At 42.2% G+C, this 23,110-nt stretch overlaps 1 protein-coding gene across 2 annotated transcripts in view; it reads right to left on the bottom strand.

Moving 5' to 3' along the window:
- Positions 1-23,110, bottom strand: part of EIF4E3 (eukaryotic translation initiation factor 4E family member 3) — a 115,017-nt gene that overhangs the window by 54,308 nt on the left and 37,599 nt on the right. Inside the window, 1 exon segment of one of the 2 annotated variants that reach the window (NM_001102306.1) lies at positions 20,349-22,341. The exons of the other annotated variant lie outside the window; for it this stretch is intronic. Within the exon segment in view, the coding sequence (NP_001095776.1) occupies positions 22,295-22,341 (47 nt within the window). The 3' untranslated portion in view covers positions 20,349-22,294. 2 annotated transcript variants of the gene reach the window in all.

Genomic DNA, 23,110 nt, shown 5'->3' with positions numbered 1-23,110 from the left:
CATGATATAAAGGAGCTTCCTTCCTTAAGAGAGCCACTGTTTCAGCTAGATTTCAAGTGTTTATGCTCATTTAGAAGGGAATGGCACCCCACTCCAGTACTCTTGCCTGGAAAGTCCCATGGACAGAGGAGCCTGGTAGGCTGCAGTCCATGGGGTCGCTAAGAGTTGGACATGACTGAGCGACTTCACTTTCACTTTTCACTTTCATGCATTGGGGAAGGAAATGGCAACCCACTCCAGTGTTCTTGCCTGGAGAGTCCCAGGGATGGCGGAGCCTGGTGGGCTGCCGTCTATGGGGTCACACAGAGTCGGACACAACTGAAGCGACTTAGCAGAAGCAGCAGCAGCAGAATGACATGAGCATGGACATTTTAACATGCCTATTTAAGAAAAGGAAAGCCTAAATCCAGTTGTAATGACGTTTTAATTATGTTTTCAGATTTATAATTTTAAACTGCCAATAAAGTGACTTCTTTAAAACTTCTTCAAATTAAGATCATGGCATCCAGACCCATCACTTCATGTCAAGCAGATGGGGAAACAATGGAAACAGTGACAAACTTTCTTTTTTGGGCTCCAAAATCACTGCAGATGGTGACCGCAGCCATGAAATTAAAAGACGCTTGCTCCTTGGAAGAAAACCTATGACCAACCCAGACAGCATATTAAAAAGCAGAGACATTACTTTGCCAACAAAGGTCCATCTAGTCAAAGCTGTGGTTTTTCCAGTAGTCAGGTATGGATGTGAGAGTTGGACCATAAAGAAAGCTGAAAGCCAAAGAATTGATGCTTTTGAACTGTGGTGTTGAAGAAGACTCTTGAGAGTCCCTTGGACCGCAAGGAGATCACACCAGTCAAACCTGAAGGAAATCAGTCCTGAATATTCATTGGAAGGACTGATGCTGAAACTCTGATACTTTGGCCACCCGATGTGAAGAACAGACTCATTGGAAAATACTCTCATGCTGGGAAAGACTGAAGGCAGGAGGAGAAGGGGACAACAGAGGATGATATGGTTGGATGGCATCATCAACTCAATGGACATGAGTTTGAACAAGCTCTGGGAGTTGATGATGGACAGGGAAGTCTGGTGTGCTGTGGTCCATGGGGTTGCAAAGGGTTGGACACGACTGAGCGACTGAACTGATTGAGACAGAGTACTGTCAGGATATATTAAAGACAATAATGACTCACCAATTGGAAATGTGATTCTCATAGACTCATTACAGCATAGATCTACACCCTGCTCTCTAAGATACAGACTTTTGATTCTACACTCTGTTTATCTACCAGCTATTATCACTTGAGTATGAAATATTCATAAGGGGGCAGGAAGGTGTTTCTATGGGAACAGAACATAAGGGAGTTAAGTTTTGTAATGAGAAAAGAGAAGAGATAGGAACATGACTAGGGGAGGCCAGAGTGGAGAATATTCCAGAAGTGTTGCAAGACTTTGCTGTTCAACATGTGGTTCATGGACCAAACACATCATCTGGGAGCCCGTCAAAAATCAGAATCTGAGGCCCACCCCTGGTTCATGGATCAGAATCACTATTATGATCAGATGCCCAGATGATAAGAGAAGCTCTACTCCAAGGGTCCAGCCTCTGCTCACTTTAGGTGAAGAGGAGTTGGTGGGGGGTGCTATGGAGTAGAAAATGAAGTTGTAAGAGATGGGAAAGTACCCAAGTGTTTGCCTAAGAGGTTATCCTGTCTGATCAGTTAGAAAAGATCTCTGCTGCGGCATGCTGAGCAGGCTGCGGCTGCGGCTGCACAGTGTGGTGGCCATCTGTGCATCAGGAGGAAAGGAACACTGTGCAGGAGTGTGGACCAGTGCAGAGCCTAAGCATGGCCAGGTGTTTAAGTGAGAGAGCCAGTCTCAAAGATCAAAGGCAAGCCGATCATAAATGAGAACATCTTACCCACCAAACCCAGGCCCTCGGAATGGAGAGAGGGTGACATCTGAACAGACCAGATGTTACCAGCCAAGGGCTCCTTAGAGCCCAGAATAAACTCACCTCAATAGCTCTGTGGCATCAAAACCTCATTATCTGCCAGGCTCACCACTAAATACAAACACAGTTTCTACCAGCAGATGGGGAAAAGTGCATGGAGGCCCCAAGCTGTCCCTGTGGTACATGGGTAGGAATTAATTAGAGGACTGACACTGAAGCTTCCAAAAGTAAGTTCTCTTTTGTGGATGACCAGGGAATGTAGTTTTTTGGAAAAAGCTGGGTGAGCACTCTGCATTAACCAGGCTGCGGTCAGGCAAAGCACCATCTCTGTGGGCCTGAGATGGGCAGGCAAGTTATTTTTGTACAGAAGCCTGGGTGGTTTAGATCTGGTACCATGGCCTTGTCCATTCCACCATCCACCCAGCGGCCTCACAGGGACATGGGCATTTTACTAACTTGTGAATTTTCCACAAGTACAAGCCAGTATTCTCTTAATTGCCCCATGGAGATTTCCCTAAATACACTGAAACAGAATAATTATTATTGTTATTTTACTTTCTTCTTCTGGATGGCACCTTTCATATATGCCACTCCAAGAACTATTCTGAAATGATCCTATTAATCTTTGCAAAATTCCTGAGAAGTAGGTGGTAGTTTCTCTACATTTCTGGAGGAGAAGGGAGAAATGGAGGGAGATTGAAGGTTCAGGGGTAACAGAGATGGGGCAGAAATGGAAACCGGGATCCTGAACTCTCTGAAGTTCAAAGTTGTTCAAGTCACCACTGCCTAGACCAGGGCCTTCAGTACAAACTTTTTATTCAGATCCTGGTGCCGGCCCTCGCTTGTGGATGTGTCTTTGAGTAAATGACTTAGCCTCCCTGGGTGTCAGCATCCCTAACGCCTCAATGACACACTGCTCGGGGCAGGCTCTAAGTGGACACCCTCTTGTGCTGGGTAGCCCAGCCTCTGGAGTCTACCCTCCAAGGTGCTCTTCAGCTGTTTTGTGCAATGAAAGCATCAGTGGCATTTTGGGGGCATGGAATGAAGCAGAGACTCTGAGATCCGGTTCTACAGCTGGATCTTGACTCCAATTCTTCCTAAGTCTTAGGACTAAAGCACTGACCCTCTATTTCATTATCTATAAAATGGGGCTGGTGATGATGAGTCAGTGAGATAGTGCAAACAAAGGGCCTGGCGTTAGTAGGTGTTCAGTACAGGTTATACAAAGAGAGGGGTTAAGAGAAGGAGCCTGCTGTTGGATCACCTACATTTGAATTCTGGCTCACCATCTCTAGCCAACTGACCTCAGGCAGGCTGGTCACCTCACCTCACTGGATAAGGAAGGTTTCTGTGAGGCTTACCGACATTCACAGATGTAATTTACAACAGATTCCAGCACAGAATTCGATAAACATTATTAATCATATTATGATAATTATATAATTTCTTTAATTTTATCTAGGGGAGCCATGAAGACCAACCTCCACTCCCAAGGAAAGAGATTACCCTACAATTTGAGGGTGATGTGGAGGGGAAAACAGCTCAATATCAGACCATTTTCCCCCAGTAATTGGAAGAGACTCTCAGTTAGATGGACTTCCCTGGTGGCTTAAACAGCAAAGCGTCTGTCTACTATGCGGGAGACCCAGGTTCAATCCTTGGGTTGGGAAGATCCCTTGGAGAAGGAAATGGCAATCCACTCCAGTACTATTGCCTGGAAAATCCCATGGACAGAGGAGACTTGTAGGCTACAGTCCATGGGGTGGCAAAAAGTCAGACACGACTGAGCGACTTCACGTTCAGGTCCTTGGTTAGACAGCACTCCCTCCGGCATCAAAAGGGCTGCAGGATGCCACTCACACTGGCTAAGCAATGCTGGGCAAGTCTTTCCATCTTTCTCTCATTAGCAAAATAATGGTAATACACTAATGATGTTGATTTGTTACAAAGGTAACTTGAACTAATGTATACAAATGTCCTTTGTCAACTCTTACATGCTACCTACATTTGAATGGTTATGAATCCACAAACACACACTTTAAAAACACACATGGATTTGAAATTTCATTTGAACAAGAGGAAACGAAACACTTTTTAATGTGTGCTTTTATTTTTCATTCCTTTGAATATTAATAAAAAAAATTTAAAGCTCCTGTCTCAGGTAGAAGAAGAGGGAAGACACTTTAATTTCCGGTGGTGCCAGCACCCTGGATTTGGGCTTCACCCCCAGCTGCTCTCAAACCAAACCAACAACCAGTATGTCCACCCACCCGGGAGACTCAAAGGAACTCTGGATTTCTCTTTGCCGAGCTTCCTGTGGGTACTTCAAAGCCTAGAGACTCTGCAGATGTCTTGGTGGTGATGTCTCTTTAGCAAACACATGGGAAATACTCCAATAAGAGAGAGACCAGCTCCACAAGAGGAAATTTGGCAGCAGAAAGAGAGGGAAGTGGGCTTGCAAGTGGAGCTGATGAGCACAGTTGCCCAGATTCATTTCTCAGACATAAGGCGCACATTTGCAGCTGGGGTCTAATCCTTCAGTTCACCTCCAGCACTTCAAGCAAGGAAGTATTTCTAGCCTGTGAGTAGTCAAACCCAACCTGACTAGAAAGAATTATATTCCATACTTTACCATTGGCAAGACCCTCCCTGCAAACTGCTACCTGCATGGAAAGATACGTACAGGAGGCTTGAGAACAGTACCCTTGAGAACGGGGAGAGGGCAGCCAGTAGAGGATGTCTCATCGCCCATCCAGTTATTTCCAAATTTGTGTTTCTTTGCCATTTTTGATTCTCCTCCCAATTTCCCTTAACATAAAGTCAGGGACATTTTTACTTTGAGCAGCTCTTAAGCCTTAACACAGAAAGTAAATCTTGACTTTCAGGAAAGTTCTTTTGTGTATTAAAATCTGCTTTTTGAATCAAGCAGCAGCTCATCATTTCAAAACAAGAATTTACTACAGAACAACCTTACCTAAAAACCTGGACATGGACTGTTAAGAGTCTATGCAGGTGGCAAAGCCAACTGCTCCCAGGCTATCAGCTGGGCCCCAGGGGCTTTTTTCCAATGGTGGGTTTGGTCCATTCCATGCCTGGCACACTCTCCCTGGGCATCTGTCGGAGGCCATGCAAGGCAAGTGGCCTAGACTTAACCAGGGATGAGGACTGCAACTATAGGCCAGAGCCAAGCCCCCTCCTCCACTGGGGAACCAGATCCGCGGAACCAACCAGGCCTTCACCTAGGAGATGCTCCATGGACTGGCCTAGTGTTCAGCCCTGGTTGTTTTACACTCCAAAGATCCTTTGAATACTGCTGACAAGCCAGCGGCTCTTTTCAAGTGACAATCAGAGTCTCATCCTTACCAAGTCTAATGGGCGGGACAGACAAACAGGCAATCTTCCACAGACTAGCTGTGGGCTCTATGGGGAAAGGTGTGTGGCTCTAAAGAGAAAACAGGGGGAGGGGAGGGAGGAGGAGAGTGCTGCCAGGGCCCCTGGGTGGTCACTCACTTCCAGGGAGGGGCAATGGGAGTGGGAAAAGGAAACAGGAGGGTATCCACAAAGAGCTGGAGACTTCGCTCCCCGTGGGTTAATCAAGGAGTCAAGACTTTATTCTTATTGCAACTGGGAGCCACTACATCACCCAGTCCCAGCCCCTTGGCGTCTAAGCTTATGCTAATTGGTAAAATTTACTGAACCTGATACAGTCAAGAACACTTCACAAAATCAGAGCAATGCCCTTATCATCTTCTCTGCAGCTGAAAAAAGGAAAGCTTTGCATTTAGGTAACTTGCCTTACATCATCTAGCTACTGGGACCTGAGGCTGCAGTGGTATTTGTTACCCAGTATCAATACCCTTGTCAATACCTTGTCTGGGAAGCCACCACCATGACTTCACTCCTACATTAGGGATGGGTGTGTTAAGCCTGTTGCTGTCCACGATAACTAACTCAGGAATAAGAATGAGAACCAGTTAGAGTCAATGGTACACAACCTTTGGACTTAGTGGGATGCCAGAGAGAGAAAGTAAGGGAAAAATCTGTATTTCTGGACTTAAAACTGGAGGATGCAGGTTTAATCCTGAAGAACGAAGACAAAAGAAAAATAAGAACCAAGATAATAGGTCTTCTGGATCAAACTCTGCCTGAAGCCACTTCTTCACAATTTTCCAGTAACATTATTCATATTTTTTTTTAAAGACAGTCTGAGCTCATCTTCCTGTCATTTGAAATGAAGTAGTCCTCATGCAGTGGGGCTTATGGTGGTCCTCTTGCCTTGCACGCCTCATTTTTTTTTTTGTACTCCTAATATTTTAAGCCACTGAAGTTAATTTGGCATTTTGCTTAATTTGTGAAGCTTTTTCTCAGTGAAAATTTCAGACTTGGAATAAACAGAATTCAGAAAACAAAGGCAGAGTAGAGAAGAGGAATGTGTTATTTAAACAACTGCAAAATTAAAATTGCCTAGGAAAAAGGAAACGGGATGTGGAATATGGGGAATACGGTACAGATCCTGCTCTGAGGCTCAGCAGCTCTGTGACCCCGGGCAGGGGACCCTTCCCCTCTAAGCTTCAGGACCCCAGCTATGAAATAAGTGTCACTACATAGGACCCTGATTCAGGTCAGTGACTGCTTCACAGGCTGCTCTTGAATCATCAAAGGCTGACCAGCACACATTTAGAAAGCCCATTCATCTACAAAAGTAAATGAAGATGTATCTTCCAAGGAAGTCCACACCTACAGTATCTGGCACAGAGCTGAAAAAGTTTCAAAAAAAAAAAAAGTGACATTGCACTTGTGCCCACAGAGGTGGGATTATGTAACTGCCAGCTTCTAGAGGACCTAACTTGTACCAGATATTGGAAATCTCTAATGGCAGCCCTTGGAGAGGGTCTCCAGACTCATTTGAGTCCTATTGTGCTCAGGAAACAATACATCACCACCTAGCCGACTGAGAGAGAGGACTCTTCTCCGAGCTCACTATCCACCACCGTGGAATCTCTCTACATCAAACCCTTACTAGAGTCCCCAAAGCACAGCTGGTCTTAATTGTTTCTGGAGGACTCCATCTAGTTAACTGGGAGGAGGCCGGCAAGGATCGCAGGAAACCACATTGGTTATTTTATCAGGGTTGAGCTGAGGGGCTACACATAGGTAGTGACTTAGAAATAATGTGATGAGCTGAGTGCTTTATTTCCTATTCTGCTACAAATTAACCTCAAAATTGCTACAGCTTTAAAAAACAGATACTTTTGAACCCATGCAGTGAAGAAAGTATCTCTAAGAACTGGAGGTAAGAAGTGGATCACTGTAATAGACTTTGAACACAAGCTGGTTTTTTTGTTTTTTTGGTCACACCTTGCCACATATGGGACCTTCCTTCCCTGACCAGAGATCGAACCCAGCACCTCCTGCATTAGAAATGTGAAGTCTTAACCACTGGGCTACCAGAGAAGCCCCTGCGAATTGCTTTTAAAAACCAGCGTTTGGTCCCAGGTGAATACATTCTGTCCCCCAACAGCTCAATCTAGGAACTCATTAGTTATTTTTCGTCTGCAACATGAGATTTAAAATTTCTTAAAACCCGAAACACATAAAATGAAATAGACAAGAGAAATGGCAACAGATATTCATTAGAACAAGCATATGTTATAACTATCCCTGGAGGAGGGCAGGGCACCCCACTCCAGTATTCTTGCCTGGAGAACCCCATGGACAGAGGAGCTTGGGGGGTTACGGTCCATAGGGTTGCAAAGAGTCAGACATGACTGAGGCAACTTGGCCCATGTTACAACTAGGCGTCAAGGATGCCTTTCCACGAGCAGAGAGTGCCTACTCCGCTCTCTGGGCCCCGAGGTCCCCGCAGTCCCCACAAAGCACTCACACCACTTTCCCTTTGACCGACTCATCTAAGACATTCTAGGGCTGCCTTGTCTAAGGGCTCCGCGTGGGCAAACACTCGCAACAGCCACTGAGGAAACCCAAATCCCAAGAAGATGGCAGTAAGTCCCATTTTCCCACTCTCAGAAGCCGGCACCTTCTCCAGCTCCAGCCCACCGTCCAGAAGAAACTGTGAATAGCAACAACGCTGGCCCCGGACTAGAATTCAGCGACATGAACCCAAGAGACATAAGCCGTTCGGGAAGACGGCACACAACACTGACGAGCAAAAGAATGAGACGTAAAACCACGAACCTCCACTGAAGTTTCTTCAGGGGCAACCATTTCTGCCTCTTGGTGGGAAGACGATGCAAATTTGTCGATTCGGGTGAGGGTCGAGTTCGTTTCTTCTTGGGGGTGGGTGGGAGGAAGCGGTCTAAACTCTTTAAGGTCCAAGGGAGTCCCCCAGGGTTCTCTCTGCCTTCAAACCGCCACCTCCCGAGCAGAGTCAAGAATGCAGAACCACGCTGACGGAGCGTAACGGTCAACGTAGTCAAACACGCGGACGAGACACGTGCTGCTCATTAATCACTCGTTACTCACACCACCTGTGGGCAGGCGGCGGCGCTCCGCCAAGCTAATCGCGTTGCTTGGCTGCCTCCTTTTTCCAATACAGTGTCCCTTACTTTCTGTACAGCTCTTTGCCTTCTCCCCTTGCCCCAACTTTGGCCGAGTTTTCTTGCGTTATCTTCAGATATTCATAAACACTGTTATTTCCTACTAATCATTTAGGAATAAAAAAGGTGACCGGGGATGCGGCCAGCTACCATCATTATTGTTCACATTTGTTAAAAATGAGCATGCATTAGTTTTATCCTAAAGGAAAAAATTTTTTTTCATAAAACAAAAGGTTTTTGGACTCTACTTCAGAGTGTGATTAAAAAAAAAAAAAAAAACTGGCCAAATACCTTAAAAAAACAAAAAAACCAAACCAAAACAAAAAACCCAGAGTAACTTGACCAAAACACTGCAAATATCATGAGACATTAACATCAAAACCTACACAAGAAGAGCGCTTAACAGTTTGTCACGAGCCTTTATGCATAATTTTTTCATTGACTCCTCCCACCCAGTGATAGGGGCATTCATCTTTCCTGTTACCCAGATGAGCAAACGAGGCTCAGAAGTCAGGCAGCTCATTCAGAGTCACAAAACCGGCAGGCTGGGGTGTAGGGAGATGGGAAATGGTCTCAATCCAAACAGAGTGCTCTCTCCAGCCACAAAAGCGATCCCCTAGGAACGGTACATGGGTTTCTCAAGATGGGATGTCTGATGGGCTTTTTGACAGAGTGGCTCCTCCATTCAACCAAGAGCAGAGCCTCAGTGTTTAGGACTGGGGGTGAGGTGCGATGTGAAAATGCCAAGTTAGTGCCAGCCTGGCAAGTGACACACACACACTCATATACACACACCCCAGAATGAGCCACGGGCCATAGAGGGGTGGGGAGTCAAAGAAATTCAGGTATCTCCTAGATTCAGAGAGAGGAGGGCTCCACTCAAGCTGGAGAGATCAGAACAGGCTTGACGGGCAAGGGGACCTGGGCTCCCCCTCAGAGCACCAGGAAGAGGTGAGCAGGACGTGATTGGGGTGCAGGGCTAGAGACATGAGAGTTTGGCTGCTGCAACTGGGAGCCCACATGTCAGAGGGCAGAGGTGAGGGTGGCGCTGGAGCTGCCTCACAGGGGCAGGCAGAACCTCTGTACAATTTGCTCATTGCTGGAATCTCAAAGACAGCTTTGAGTGATTAAGGGTCCTGGAATGAATGCTAGACATTTTGAAAACGACCTGTCAGGATCAGAAAGATACTTGGAGGAGGGATCTTCAAACCCAGTGTCATGAGAGATGGTCCCACATGACCCCACTTCACTCTGCCCACATGTAGCAACCATCAGTCGACACTGGGGCTGTGGGCCAGCAGACCCTACAAACTTATAGAAGGGGAACCAACAGTGTGTAGATGTGTGTGTGTTGCCTCCATTACTACAGGGGAGGAGGGAAAAAACCTTCCCAGACCTCTTTTCAAAATTGTGATCTCGAGGTATGAACCCTTTATTTTGTGAAGGTATTTTGGGGAAAGCGTAAAACTGGCCCAGGACAGTCAGGGGACCATATTTTGTGCAACAGCAATTCTTCTAAATTTAGAAGGCAGAGCAATCACAAGAAGGATGCGAGCAGTGTCCTTGGATGCCCCACAGAACAGGCGGATGACAAAGCTGCTAAGAGGGGTTTGCGTTGAAATCCTGTGCTCCCCGATTTAGCAGAATGCTTCTCTCGCTCTCTCCCTTGAGTGGGTTGTCAGAGCAGACCCACAGCAATTGCATTTTGAAGCCCATTCCTTTACCTTGTCTTAGGCCTGCTTTCACAGGTACATAAATCCCCCGGACTTGGGGAATTTCCTTTCTAACCAGGTAGAAGTCAATTTCCTTATCCAAACTCAGGGCTATATCTAACATTTGCCAGATATCACAGACGGATTTCTTTCTTTCTTTTTTAACCTCATCTTCACAGCAGAAACATAAAAGGGGAGATCTATAAACATTTCAGATTCATAATATACTACTTCCTCTTGGTCTTTTTAAGCGGAAACTTTGCTCTTGAGTAAAGGTGAGCATCTACTAAGAAGTCATTTTCTCTGTCAGGGGGGCTCGCCGTTCACTGGGTCGCAGCTGAAATGTGTTTTAATAAGGCCTTTCTCCTTTACAAGCTCGGCTGGCTTTCAGCTCGTCCCACAGCCGCAAGCGGGAGGAAGATGCCTCTCAGATATCCTTTTGTTACTCTAATCAGAGCCAGAAGGGCTGTATTGACTTTCGGGCCTTGGGGAGTTGTAGTTCTTTTGTATCCATCTCATCCAAGAAATCAAGTTTGATTAATTTGTCATCAAGGAAAATGTGTGATCAGCTCAGAGCCAGGCCTTTGAAGAGGAAGGATGAACTTGGGCTTGCAAAAGTCCAGGTCAGCGGGCAAAACAGCAGTGGTGCCGAATCGAACAAGTTCTTCTCAGAGCTGCCTGTTCTCATTTAAAAGACTTTAAAACAAAACAAAACACAAACCCTTTTCCACATAAACATTCAGGGTTGGATTGCTCCCTGGCCAGGGTCTCTTTTTGTTTACTTTAATTTTGAAAATAGAGTTATCAGGGCTACAAAGCAAGACCCGGAGAACACTGAGCCGTGCCACAAAGCGCAGGGGTGGAAGGATTTGACCTCCTGCCAATCTTAAAAGACCACGAAGAGTGGGAGAGCCGAGAGGGCTGAACTCGGTGTCAGCACGTGCTTCTGGAATGAATAATCGGAGGGGTCTCCAGCTGGGTCATGGGACAGATGCTCATTTATGATGCTCTGGGCTTGTTAACCTGCACTTAGTGGAGTTCCCAAACTGCTGAAAATGCATAAGGTAGCGGCCCCGAGATATTATTTAATCCGAGACTTAGTGTCATATTTCTTGTTCAGATGCTATATATGCTTTATAAGGAATTACAGGCTTTTAAAAATGACAGAGTAAGCAATCTTTAGACATTCCACAGTGTAAGAATTCCCATATTTAACATGTTGGTGCACAGGCCGTTTTATGACTGTTACCCCTCAGGTAGAGACATAAAGACAGTGAATTACTGAGCAGAAGTCGAGGGCTCGCTTGGCTTTGAAAGATGTTTGAAAAGCACCAACAAATTATAAACAGCCTCTGTGGTTACTGAATTCATTGTCAAAACTATTATTAGAGAATTTTAAAACAATGCTGAGATTAGAGAAAACACTCAGCTTTAGAAATCTAAGGATATTTTAGGGTAACATTCAAACATTCCTTCATTCAAACATGCATCGAGTTTGCAGTATGTGTAGGCATTCGGAAGTCAAACATATTTAAGAACCATTTCCTGTCTTTCTTACCATCTAGTGTTCAGAAGTTTCAATGATATTTACCCATCCCCTGAACTGTAAGCTCCTCAAAGAATGGATGATGTCTTGTTTATTTTCTTATCCCTAGTGCTTGGCATGCCTTAGTTGTTCAATACATACTAGCTGAATGAATGAGTCAATATCCTATATAATCCTTATCTCAGTTATATTAATGCCTATCAATGTGTCTTTAAGGTATCCAGGATTAAAAAAACATACCTGTTATTTAGGGACTTTTTGGGAGCCTGCTACAGGCTTCATCCCAGGTCACGTCTGCAGGCCTGCAAGCCACACTGGACAATACGAGACTAACACAACACAATGTTCCTCAGCCTGGAAACATTTTAATCAACTAAACTTCCTTTTTATATTCCTGAGTAATGAAGACAATCACGTCCTTAGAAAATAATTAATTGGAAAGTTCATTCAGGTTTTAAATGGGTTCATGGCAAATGGACTCAGAAGCCAGGTATAGAGTTCAAGTGAAGAAGGTAGATCTGTTTTTCCCAATAGGGTGTCATGAGGTAGAACGATCAGTAAACAAGCAGTTGGGAGACTAGTGAGTTTGGCCAGTGTTGCCATCAACAACTTACAGGACCTCAAACAGCTAAGGCTGGGCCAATCCCTTAAGAGGAAACTGTGAAAGTTTCACTGGATCAGCTCCATTCTCTGTACTGGATGAACTTCATGGATACAGCCAACCTAAGGAAGTATTTACTACTGCTTTGCAGAGCAAAGTACTGAGCTGGGTGCCTAACTATGCTGTTTGCGTTGAAGAAGCTCCACCTTCTTCCTTCCTAGAGATGAGGAAACTGGGGCTTAGAGAAGACAAGTGACTTGGTCAAGACACAAGTTCACGGGATCTCAATCCAGTAACAAATTCCAAACCAAGCCCCGTGCATGCTGCCCAGTCTGCTTCCCTTCTAGAGGCTCACACCCAAGCCTGAGTCAGGCATCCCAGAGGGGTTCAACCCAGAGAGAATCCCAGAGTCTCCCAGCAAAATAACCAAACGTTTTTACCAGGATGCTTAACCTTCTGGTCAAGGAATCAAGTTCCATCATCTCTGCTCTTCTTTGCAGTCTCTGGTAGAAGCATTTGCAAACACAAATAGTTAAAGGTCACGTCAGAAGCAGAATAGGGATTCTGCATGATCCATCTGTGCTGGGATAATCCAGAATTGGCCATGAATATGTGGAAGGGCCTACACTACACCAGTAATTCTTTTTCACCTGCCATCCACACCAGTCAAATGTGTTATTCTTGTACATTCTTTGGAGAAGAGTGTGAGGCATGTGCATCCACAGATTGGGCACTCAAGCGAGGCAGGAAAGCAAGCCTCGAATATAAACTTTTTAAATTCCCAGTTAAAATCTTGAGAAAATAAGCAAGTGGGTGGTGCATCCTAGTTATAAACTGGTTGCAAGTCAAATCTGCTCATGTGGAAATGATGAAGAGAAGCAGATTAGAAAACGTGTCCTTTTTTCCACAGAAGGTAGGGAATGAAGGAAAGATCATTGATTTTAACAGCCACAAGATTTAGGGATCTGCCTGCAACTTTGCCACCGACTGTTTTTGTGACCTTACGCAAATTCTTTATACTCTCTGCGTCTGGAAAACAGTGAACTAATAAGGCCAGTGACTTTTCCATCTTTTTCTTAAGGCTGTAGATCCTTTCCTTTAGAGGCAAACTCATACAGAATCTCAGACATCAGACACATTATCTTGCCTCTCTGAACCTCAGTTTCCACATACAGAAAGTTGGGACAACAATGAGATCTACCTCTTAGAGTTTCGGAGTGAAGGACATTCATTAACCCATGTGATTAGAGTGCATGGAACTCCATACACGTTAGCTATTATTTTCAGTGATATCATAGCTATGACCAGAGCAGCATACCTCAGAAGGAGCCTTCCAAACTCTGCCCAACGGCTAACTTGTAGATAGCAACTGTTTACGGAGTGTCACTCTACACTTACCTTTTGAAGGGCTTATAAATAATTTTTCTGAACTCAACCTTCTCAAGTATAACGGAGCTTCTGTACACAAAAATATAAAGTAAGGTTTATCACTTGGGTGATAAAACCAGAAAGAAATGCAAGGAAGTGTTACTGTAAGTCGCGGTAATGGTTATTTTAGTGGGGAAGGTGGGGGCCGTGACCAGGAGGAGACTCGTGACTGGGGCTCCTGAGGTAGTTGGCCCAGTTCTATCCCTCAAGATGGGTGCTGTTAGAAGGATATTCCCTTGGTAACAATTCACTAAGCTATACATTTGTGTTGGGTGGTTTTCTATATTCTTGTTTTACTTTACAATAAAAAGGTCTTTAAAGTGATGTTTCATAAAACACAATCAGTGAGTACATAAATACACTTACTGGCTTCCAAAATGTTAACGTTTTGCCACACAATGCACGTCAGTAGGGATGTGTTATTGTTTTACTAGACTTTTAAAAATAAATTTTACAATAGGAGCTTTGTTTGCAGTATCTAAAAGTATTTCTGTAGAACCAGCCACCTGGGGAACACTCTTTGAAAGAGAAGGGACTTCTGTTAAAATTTTATTTATGGCTCTGTGATTTTTTTTTTAAAGATACACTCTGAAAATCAAAGTCTTGTCCTTCAGAACTTGACTATCTTCACAAAACACCAACCATGTTTGCCTTAAAAGGGGGCATACTGCTTTAGGGCTGAACCTTCACTTCCATTATTTTCCACTAAGTCACAAAACCCCAAACTTTCCTAGGACCTGAAACCTTCCTCTAGGTCTGTATTTTTTAGAATTCTATGTGTGCAAAAAAAAAAAAAAAATGATTTAAATTTCCTGAACGAGAGGAAATCGGGGAGTAAAAGCTTGTCCACATCTTTGAAGCTGGGAGGAGCACACACATTTAACCATACCATCTGTGCAAATGGTACCAGAGTTCAGTATGCTCATGACTGGAAGGGTTTATGATTTATGCTTGCTAGTTAAATATGCTTATGATTTAAACTTATTTTCTCTGGCAAGAAATACGCTAGTCAGCACCACGGCCAAGCCAGATGATGGGAAATAGATACATATTTCAATGATACACATTTTAACTTGCTGAGCCTTGTAAATGCTACTGTTTTCTTTTTATAACAAAAGACCTACCTTCCTGTAGGATTCCAGAGATTTTTAAAAACTACATTCATTAGCAAAAGCAGTTAAAAATTCCTTAACAGCAGTTACTGCACTAAAAGAGTCACTGGTGTTGGTCTTGAAAACATTGTATTTTAGGTGGGAAAGCAGAGCCTGTGCTTATAAAACTACCAAGAACACATTCCACAAGTGCATCAATAACTGCTAGGTAATAAAACGCAGACTGATACACGACTGCAGTTATCAGACTCAAACGGAAGAGGAGATATGAGGAAATCTCAAAGCCTTCAGAGTGTTATGCCCTGTCCCCCAAAACCTGCATGAAATTCACTGGGTTAAAATTAATTGGGCATCATATACATAATCCTGAAAATTGTTTGCTTTACAGGGAAAGGTAGGATTCATCTGCAGATGAATGGGAGAAAATAAGAGTTTGCTGCTTTTCATGACAATCCCAAGCCCCCTAACTCCTTGATATTCTCGAACAGCCTAACTGAGAAAGGAATATGAAAAAGAACAGATACATGTATATTACTTTGTTGCATACGCAAAACTAACATGACATTGTTAATCAACTGAACTCCAACATGAAATACAAAGTTAAAAAGAAAGAGTTTGCTGCTTTCTTCTGTTTGTTTTTAAAGGGACAGGGTAGCTCTAAAGCACGAGTAAATCTACTTGGCTAAATAAGGATCAACTGAATCTTATGGGCAAATTGGGGGACAAAAAAGAAACAAGCATGATTGGCTTATTCTAAAATGAAACCATTCTTGGCAGAGGGTTAAAAAAAAAGAATGCAAGTAAATGAAATGTGTTTTCTAAGACACCAAGATGAGCCCTATCACCAAATATATTCAAGAAGGGAGTAGAATAAACAGAGATACTGCTTCCTGTCAGAGGACCACAGCAACGCACTAGGGTCAGATACCATGCTCACGCACATTCAAACAGGTGGACAGAAAGTTGCAGTAGGTGCTGGAATAAACAGAGTTTGACAGTCAATGCATATATACCTGGGACCTTCTTAAGATGAAGCAATGTGGTTAAATAACATCGCATGAAATTCTAAACCTGAGGAACTACATTTCTATACTATAGAACCTAATTACAGCATAAAAATTCACGGCAACAGATTAACAAAAATCTCAACCTGAAGTTCTACAAATTAACGGACGCTTAAACAAACCTCACGAAGTTCTAACTTAAAAGACAGGAGTGCTAATTCACAGCAGTATGGTCCCAAATTAGAAAACGGTAAGAACTTTCTCATGAAAAGGCCAAACATGTGCACTAAACACATAAATCACTACACGTTTTCAAGTAAGAAAGTTACAGTCTAGTCTTACCTGATGGCTGCCAAAGGCTGGAATAAAAATTACTGACTTAGAGATGCAACTTTCACATGTATCCGAAACATCAAACACAACACACAATATAAAATCAAAAATAACTAGAACAGAAAACTCTTCAGTCTGACCTTAAAAATACTGAGCAAATCACTAGATGAAGCCAGATCAAAAGGAAGGGCATTACACCAGCTTGTAGCCATATGTGAAGGGGCCCCAAAAGCACAGGGCACAGATGGTATACCATGGAGAGGAGGGGGCACAGGCAGACCCAAGAAATCAGGCAAATAAACCTGCTTCAACTTATACAGGTAACACAGTTCAAAAAGTATGAGTAATTTTGAAGGCAGACTGATAAAATTTTAGATTTGGGACAAATGGTCCTGGAGGTCCCAAGCTAAAGTGTGCCCACTGTCTAAGCTCTGAGGTCCTTTTATGTACAATTTCAATGAAGCTGAAATCTCAAATGAGGAAGATATACAAAAGAATGGTGATGTGTTAATAACTAATTACTGAGAAGACAGTTAAAATCTTTTGGTAAAACCATACAATGGCTGCCTGCCATATTATCTGATTAAGGGCTAAGAAATTCAGGGGTGGGGGGGAATTTTAATGTATATGCACCAAAACTAATAGCTTTATTTGAAAATAAAAAACCCTATAACTTAATTAAAATGCTCAATGTCCTTTAATATTCCCCACTCTTCATTAATATAAATTGCTAAAAATAAAATTTCTACCTGCTAAACCTTTTTAAAAGTCAATTCTTTGTATGTTAAAAAAAAAGTTCTACACAAAACTCAGAAATGCTCATATTTACCTCATTCTTGTTTCTCTCATGTAAAGTTGCCAGGTTAGTAAATCTCAAACACTTCCAAAATAAAAGTTTCAGAAAAATTCTCTGACTTCAACATGAGAAGTTGAAACTGTCATGAAGAAATCATGCACTTTGTTAAATGAGTCAATCAACTTTTTCAGGAAACAACCAAACCAAAAACATGTAAGACAGATTTCTTCAACCTCATGATTTCTGAAGGACACCATAGAATATCCAAAAGGCTATTTTATTGGATATTCTAGTAAGGTACATTCAAAACACACACACATATACAATGGGACTCTCAATTGTAGTAGCAATGATGAACAAAATAATACTGACTTCTTGATGACTTTCACTTATCATTAACATGGTTTAAGGAACACTTACTTGATTTTTTATTTGATACCCTTATGTATCAAAGAATCCTTCCAGTTTAGTAACAGCTTTGCTAAGCCATGTCTAGGAATGACAATTAATTTTAGTGGAAATTCATTCATGGGCTTCTTTGATAGTCATTCGAACAGTTTTGCGTTATTTTACATGCAATTTTATAGCTCTATAACGTTCATTTAATCTTGTTCAATGATGCTGAACCCCAGATGCCATAAGACATTATAGAAAAGTAGTTACTGCACATATGGGGTAACTACTTTTTCTGAACATTAATTTCTTTTTTCTTAACAGGCTGAAATGGTATTTAGAAAAGAGAAAAGCCTACCACTCTGTACTAAAGGTTTTATATTATGGACTTCCGGAGATGGGCTACTTATTACTACTTCTGGTGCTAGCCATAAAGTTCTTATTTACGAGCATCATCTTTTCAAGTCTAAGTAATAATGGCTTTCTCCAGGTTTCAGAAGGTTGTTGGTATTATCCAATTGAATCAGGTCACCTGAGAGAGCTTGGGGGGTAGGGGGTAGGATGCTCTCCTCGTTTGTCATATCTAGGGATTGGATATAATGAGGGATTCATAAAGTGGGGGTCTAAGGACTACCCATACTAGAACTACCGGGGCACTTGCTAAAAAGGCAGGTATCTGACTCAGAAACTCTTAGGTTTGGGGTCAAGAAAGGAAGCACCCCAGTAATTCTTCTACAAGCTAAGGGACAGGAAGCCCTGATAGATGATCTCAAAGGTCCCTTCCACCCTAAAATTCTAAGAGTCTGTGAGTTTTCTTTGAAGAGTCAGTTGCATCAGCAAGACCTACAAGATCTACAAGATCTACAAGATCTCAATGGGTTAACCTAAATAAGAAGTGCTGTTAGATTTTGACGCATACGTAAAAACAGAAAACAAAAAGAGAGTAGTATTATCAGATGTGTGAAATATGTGTCATCTATTTGGGCTTTTCTCCTCGTGGGAAATGTAGAGGAATGGCCCACCCTAATTGCTACACAGATGAGTTCCTAGGGGTTTTTCACTGCACTCCCATACCTAACCTTTTCCTCCTCACCTTCGGACTCCTCTCTGCAGTTGAGGCAGTTCTCCAGGCATTTACAATCCTGAGTCACCGAACTCTCTTGTAATCAGTCTGAATATCCTCCATTAGGAAATAAACCATCTACAGGCAGTCCTCTACTTTCATTTGTAGTGAGTGGAATGTGATAGAAACATCGATACAGGAAAGGTGAACAGCAGACTTACACTTTTAAGGGGAGGTTCAAATTTAGAAAGCGAACACAGACGAAAGAATCCAACTCTAATTGCACTTCTCCCCTTGGACACAATATTTGCCCAATATGATGAAATATTTCTGGTATTTCTTATAGGTTGGTTTATTTCATTCCTTCTCTTCCTAACTGCTCAAAGGCTCAATGAGAGCCTAAAATTTGAGATTTTTTTATACCACATCCGGAGTGTTTTATCGTTGACACAGTTTTATTAGGTGTAGGGGAACTAAACCTCTACTGGTAGCATCTCATCAAAGTTTTATAAAACCACAAGAGCAATAGGCAGTAGAATCTTAACGTAATTACACAAACAGAGCCGGATACACTATGCTGCTGAGCCAGGACCGTCGGCTGGAAGGCAGCGCCACCGTGTGATCGATCTGGATGTTGTCAGTTTCATGTAAGCACAGAAGTTGGGATCCCCTTGGAGTTGGGCATCTTATAGCAAAGCCCCACCTCCCGGAATAATGAAGTTATTTTACAACGCCACACCGTGACACTGCTTCAGGAGAGAATTGAGAGCTGTTTATAAAAGGGCGTCTGATTATGTACGTGTCTATCAGTGTCCAGATTGGATCAGATATTTAGTGCATGATTAGGGTGACTTGCTTTGGGGTTAGAGGGTGTTCCCTGTTTAAGGAAACTTGGACTGGGATTTAGCCCTCAGACTTCAATGCTCAGCTGCATCACACTGGCTAGTCCCCTGTCCTTTCACAAAAGACAATCTCTGTTGGTAGATTATACATTATGTCAAATGGACCTGATAATACCCAAAAGTTTCTTTCAAGTATAAAGTCTTGTGACTGTATGTAGGATGTAGATATCAGCTAAATTCAAGAGAGTGGAGAAGATCAGAGTCAAGTTAAACTCAAAGTTTACAGGAACTGTTTTCCTTTCCATATTTTTCTCCGTCAACTACATCCTGAATTTAATAGGTACATGATATTAAATGGACATGTTCTCTGTAAACTATACCCTCACTTTAGAAATGCGGAAAAGGTGGAGGAGGGAGGAGGAAATATCAAAATGGAGTAAGTCAGCATTCAGAAAGCACTTACAAAAGAAAACCAAAATACAGACAAATTACTTTCAACAGGTATGATCCATCCTCAGTTGAACAGGAGGGACTGTGGGTGACTCTACACAGAGTCCAGGCTACACCTGCAAAGATTTGGCAGAAAGACACGGGGCTTCTGCTGGGACTGCCCATTCTCCCCGGCCTCGGCCAAGGAGGGGACACTACCCTAACACAAAAGTCACATGCCCCACAAGACAGTTCCTTGTACCTCAAAAGAGTATTAGCTTCTTTAATCCAAAAAGGTAATGAGAGGTTTTTAAACTGATTAAATCAGCTTAGTTCATACACTGTCCCTTATGAACTAAATATTCAATTAAAACAATTTCCAAAGCAAAATCTGACAAAATCCTCTCTCAGAGTAATTTAGATGATAGGTTCTTAACTTAGGCAAATTAAATCCTTCTCACGGTTGGTATTTTCCAGAGTCAGAAAGAGTTCCACAAGTTCTCTGGGACAGAAAAATCTACTTTGTGTGTTAAGCCATGTTTCATGATCATAAACAATAGAAACTAGAAAACATTAATGGGAGCCTAACATTCCTGTTCCTTTTATTTGTTTTTCTTCAAAAGCTACATACATGCAAAACTTGAACATGTCATCACAATGCCTTAAATAAAGTTCAAAAATAAAAATACTTCATAATCCATTTACTTAAGGAAATATATATGACAATCATAAAGAAGATAAGTCAATTATATCCTTTCTTCTAATCTATCAGAAAAAATACTTATATTATAAAAGAGAATTTAAACTCATGCCCAGAATATTTTTTTCAATTCTTGATCAATAATTTAAAAACAAGTTGGATGTTGGTACAATATTTAAAATGAACAAGTTCCAGGCTTTTGAAAATGGGTCTGATATACTTATACCTCATTTTGAAATCACTGGAGAAACTCAAGTTTATAAACAAAGCATTAAAAAAAAAGCCATGATCATTTTTTTATTATGGTTGATGTGGTTAGTAATGCAAGTGAAGGGTACAATGATTGTAAAGAGATGTTGTTTGAAGTCCTTTAAAGTGTTTGAATGGAGAATTTTATTTACAAACTTAGGCTGGGGGTTGGAAGAAGCCCCGCCTCTCTGCTGGTCAATAATGCAAGAGGAATTAAAAATCCTGGGTGAAAGGAAATTCGGAGTTCACTGCCCTTCTGTGAGATGTATAAGCATGCCCTAGCTCCCCTGACTCCAGAAAAAAAGCTGGCCAGAGGCAGCCTTTCTAAATGGCCCTGCCTTTTTCAGGTAGATTAGGAGGAGGCCTGGCAGAGTGCTGGGAGGGAAATCAGAACATTCTGAGTGTTCCAGAGGGGGTCATTTCCTTCTATTAAAACTGGTATTTATTTGGTAACATAATACGATGTATCTCAACAACTCCAAAAATTAATGTGAACAAAATGCATTCAGAGTTCAACTTTATGAATGTTCACATTCATCTTGGAAATGAGATTTAACTTCTGCTCCTAAATGAAAAAGGCAGGGGAAAGTTGCCCAGGCTAGAGGATGATTGATTATTGGAAACGACACACAACATGAGCAGGAAAATGGGATCATTTAACAAAATGTGTCTGAATTGATTTGGAGAGCCCTAAATGGGTACACACACCCAAAATTCAGAAGAAGGTTAGTTCAAACAATTAAAATATCACCTTCTCTTTAAATCAGAAATTACAAGGTTTCCTACTGAGACAAATCCTTTGCTACCACTCTAAGCCTTCTTTTGAAAAGGCCAAATTGAAATTCTGGTTGGACAGTACTTCCACAGAAGGTCCAAAGATTTACAGTTTGACATATATCTTGATAACTCAACTGTGATTATAGTTTTCATGTTTGGCAACCCAACTATTATTTTCCTTTCATTTCTAACAAAAAAAATTATTAAAAAGGAAAAATAAAAGATGTGGGTGCTGTCAGTGCAAAATCAGATTAAGTAAGGTTTTTCTTTTCCCTGGGATAGAAAAAAAAAACAATGCCCAGTGCAGAGTATGTAGGAATGTGTCACAACAAATAATCAAAAGACAGGTTTCACCAAGCTAGTGTTCCTTGGAGGACAGTGTGGTTTTCAAAAGCAGTATTGTCACGATTATGCATATTCTCATTAACTAGGTACAGCACAGCTACTTAAAGGGAAACCGATTTCTTGTGCCTCAATGAAAGGGGAGTATAGAAAACAATAATTAGACTTAATGAGGAATTTAAAAGAAAAAAAAAACTGGAGAGAAAAGAACAGAGAATTCATAAAGCCAAAAATAAAAAGAAAGAAAAGCAAGTAATGTGACAGTAAAAACCCACACAATCTCCCCCCCACCCCACCTGCCACTTTGAGTCCTAATTGCTCAATCTGCAGGGGCAGAAACCCACTCTAAATGAACCAGCATCGGGCTCCGGCAGGTCTCCTCTTCACTCTCCCTCCTGTTAAGACCGTTTCCAAAACCAATCAGCAAAGGACAAAGAATTCTTTACAGAGTGCAATTAGTGTTTTCCACGTCCACCTTCAAAAGCATGATGCTCTTCATGGGCTAAAGGACAGAAAAAAAACAAAAAAGAAAAAAAGGAAAGAAAACTTTAAGCAAAGGATGGGGCAACCCTTCTCTAAGGCATCTCATTCAGTCTCCCCAAATGTTGGCAAGAACTCAAACACCTTTGTGTGCCAGTAACTGTTAGCTAAGGCGTGCATTTCCTGAGAAACGTAATAATGAGAATTAAAACAGGGAATAAACAAGCAATGGGCACGCTGCCTGTTTCTTCTTGCTGGGCCGGGGAGGATGAGTAATCCTGACAAGCTGATGAGGAGGATATGCCGGGCTCTGAGCAAACGCTGCAGGGAAAACTGGGCCCCCGTAGGATGCTGGGCTGGGGCTGGGGGGTGCCTCACAGAACCCAGACAGGGCCATTCACAAACCTATCTTGAAAAACCAAACCAAACAAAAAGTGAAACAAAACAGAGAACAACACAAGGGGGTAGCAATTCTCGCAGGTCCTCCCCCACCTCTAAACACTCTCTGTGGGGGAATGAAGTTTGAGTAAACGGATGGGTCTTTTATTTTTCCCAGTCATGGTTTTTGTTTTTTCCTTTTTTTTTTCCCCCCAGCCCTACGGGTCTGGCTTGCAAAATGACTAATTACAAATAGGAACTCTAGAATAAAAAATGATGTGACCAACAATATTTTCCAAAGACTTACATTTTTATAAACTAGAAGTGGGAACTAGGAGGCCTGTGAAATATAGACTATGTCCTCCAAGGCAAAAGGCCAAGTTTAAAATTCTATTCCCCAAACCTGGTTCAAC

Source organism: Bos taurus, chromosome 22 (genome assembly GCF_002263795.3).
Source record: "Bos taurus isolate L1 Dominette 01449 registration number 42190680 breed Hereford chromosome 22, ARS-UCD2.0, whole genome shotgun sequence".
NCBI lineage: Eukaryota > Metazoa > Chordata > Mammalia > Artiodactyla > Bovidae > Bos > Bos taurus.
This window is presented reverse-complemented; position numbering and strand designations above follow the sequence as displayed.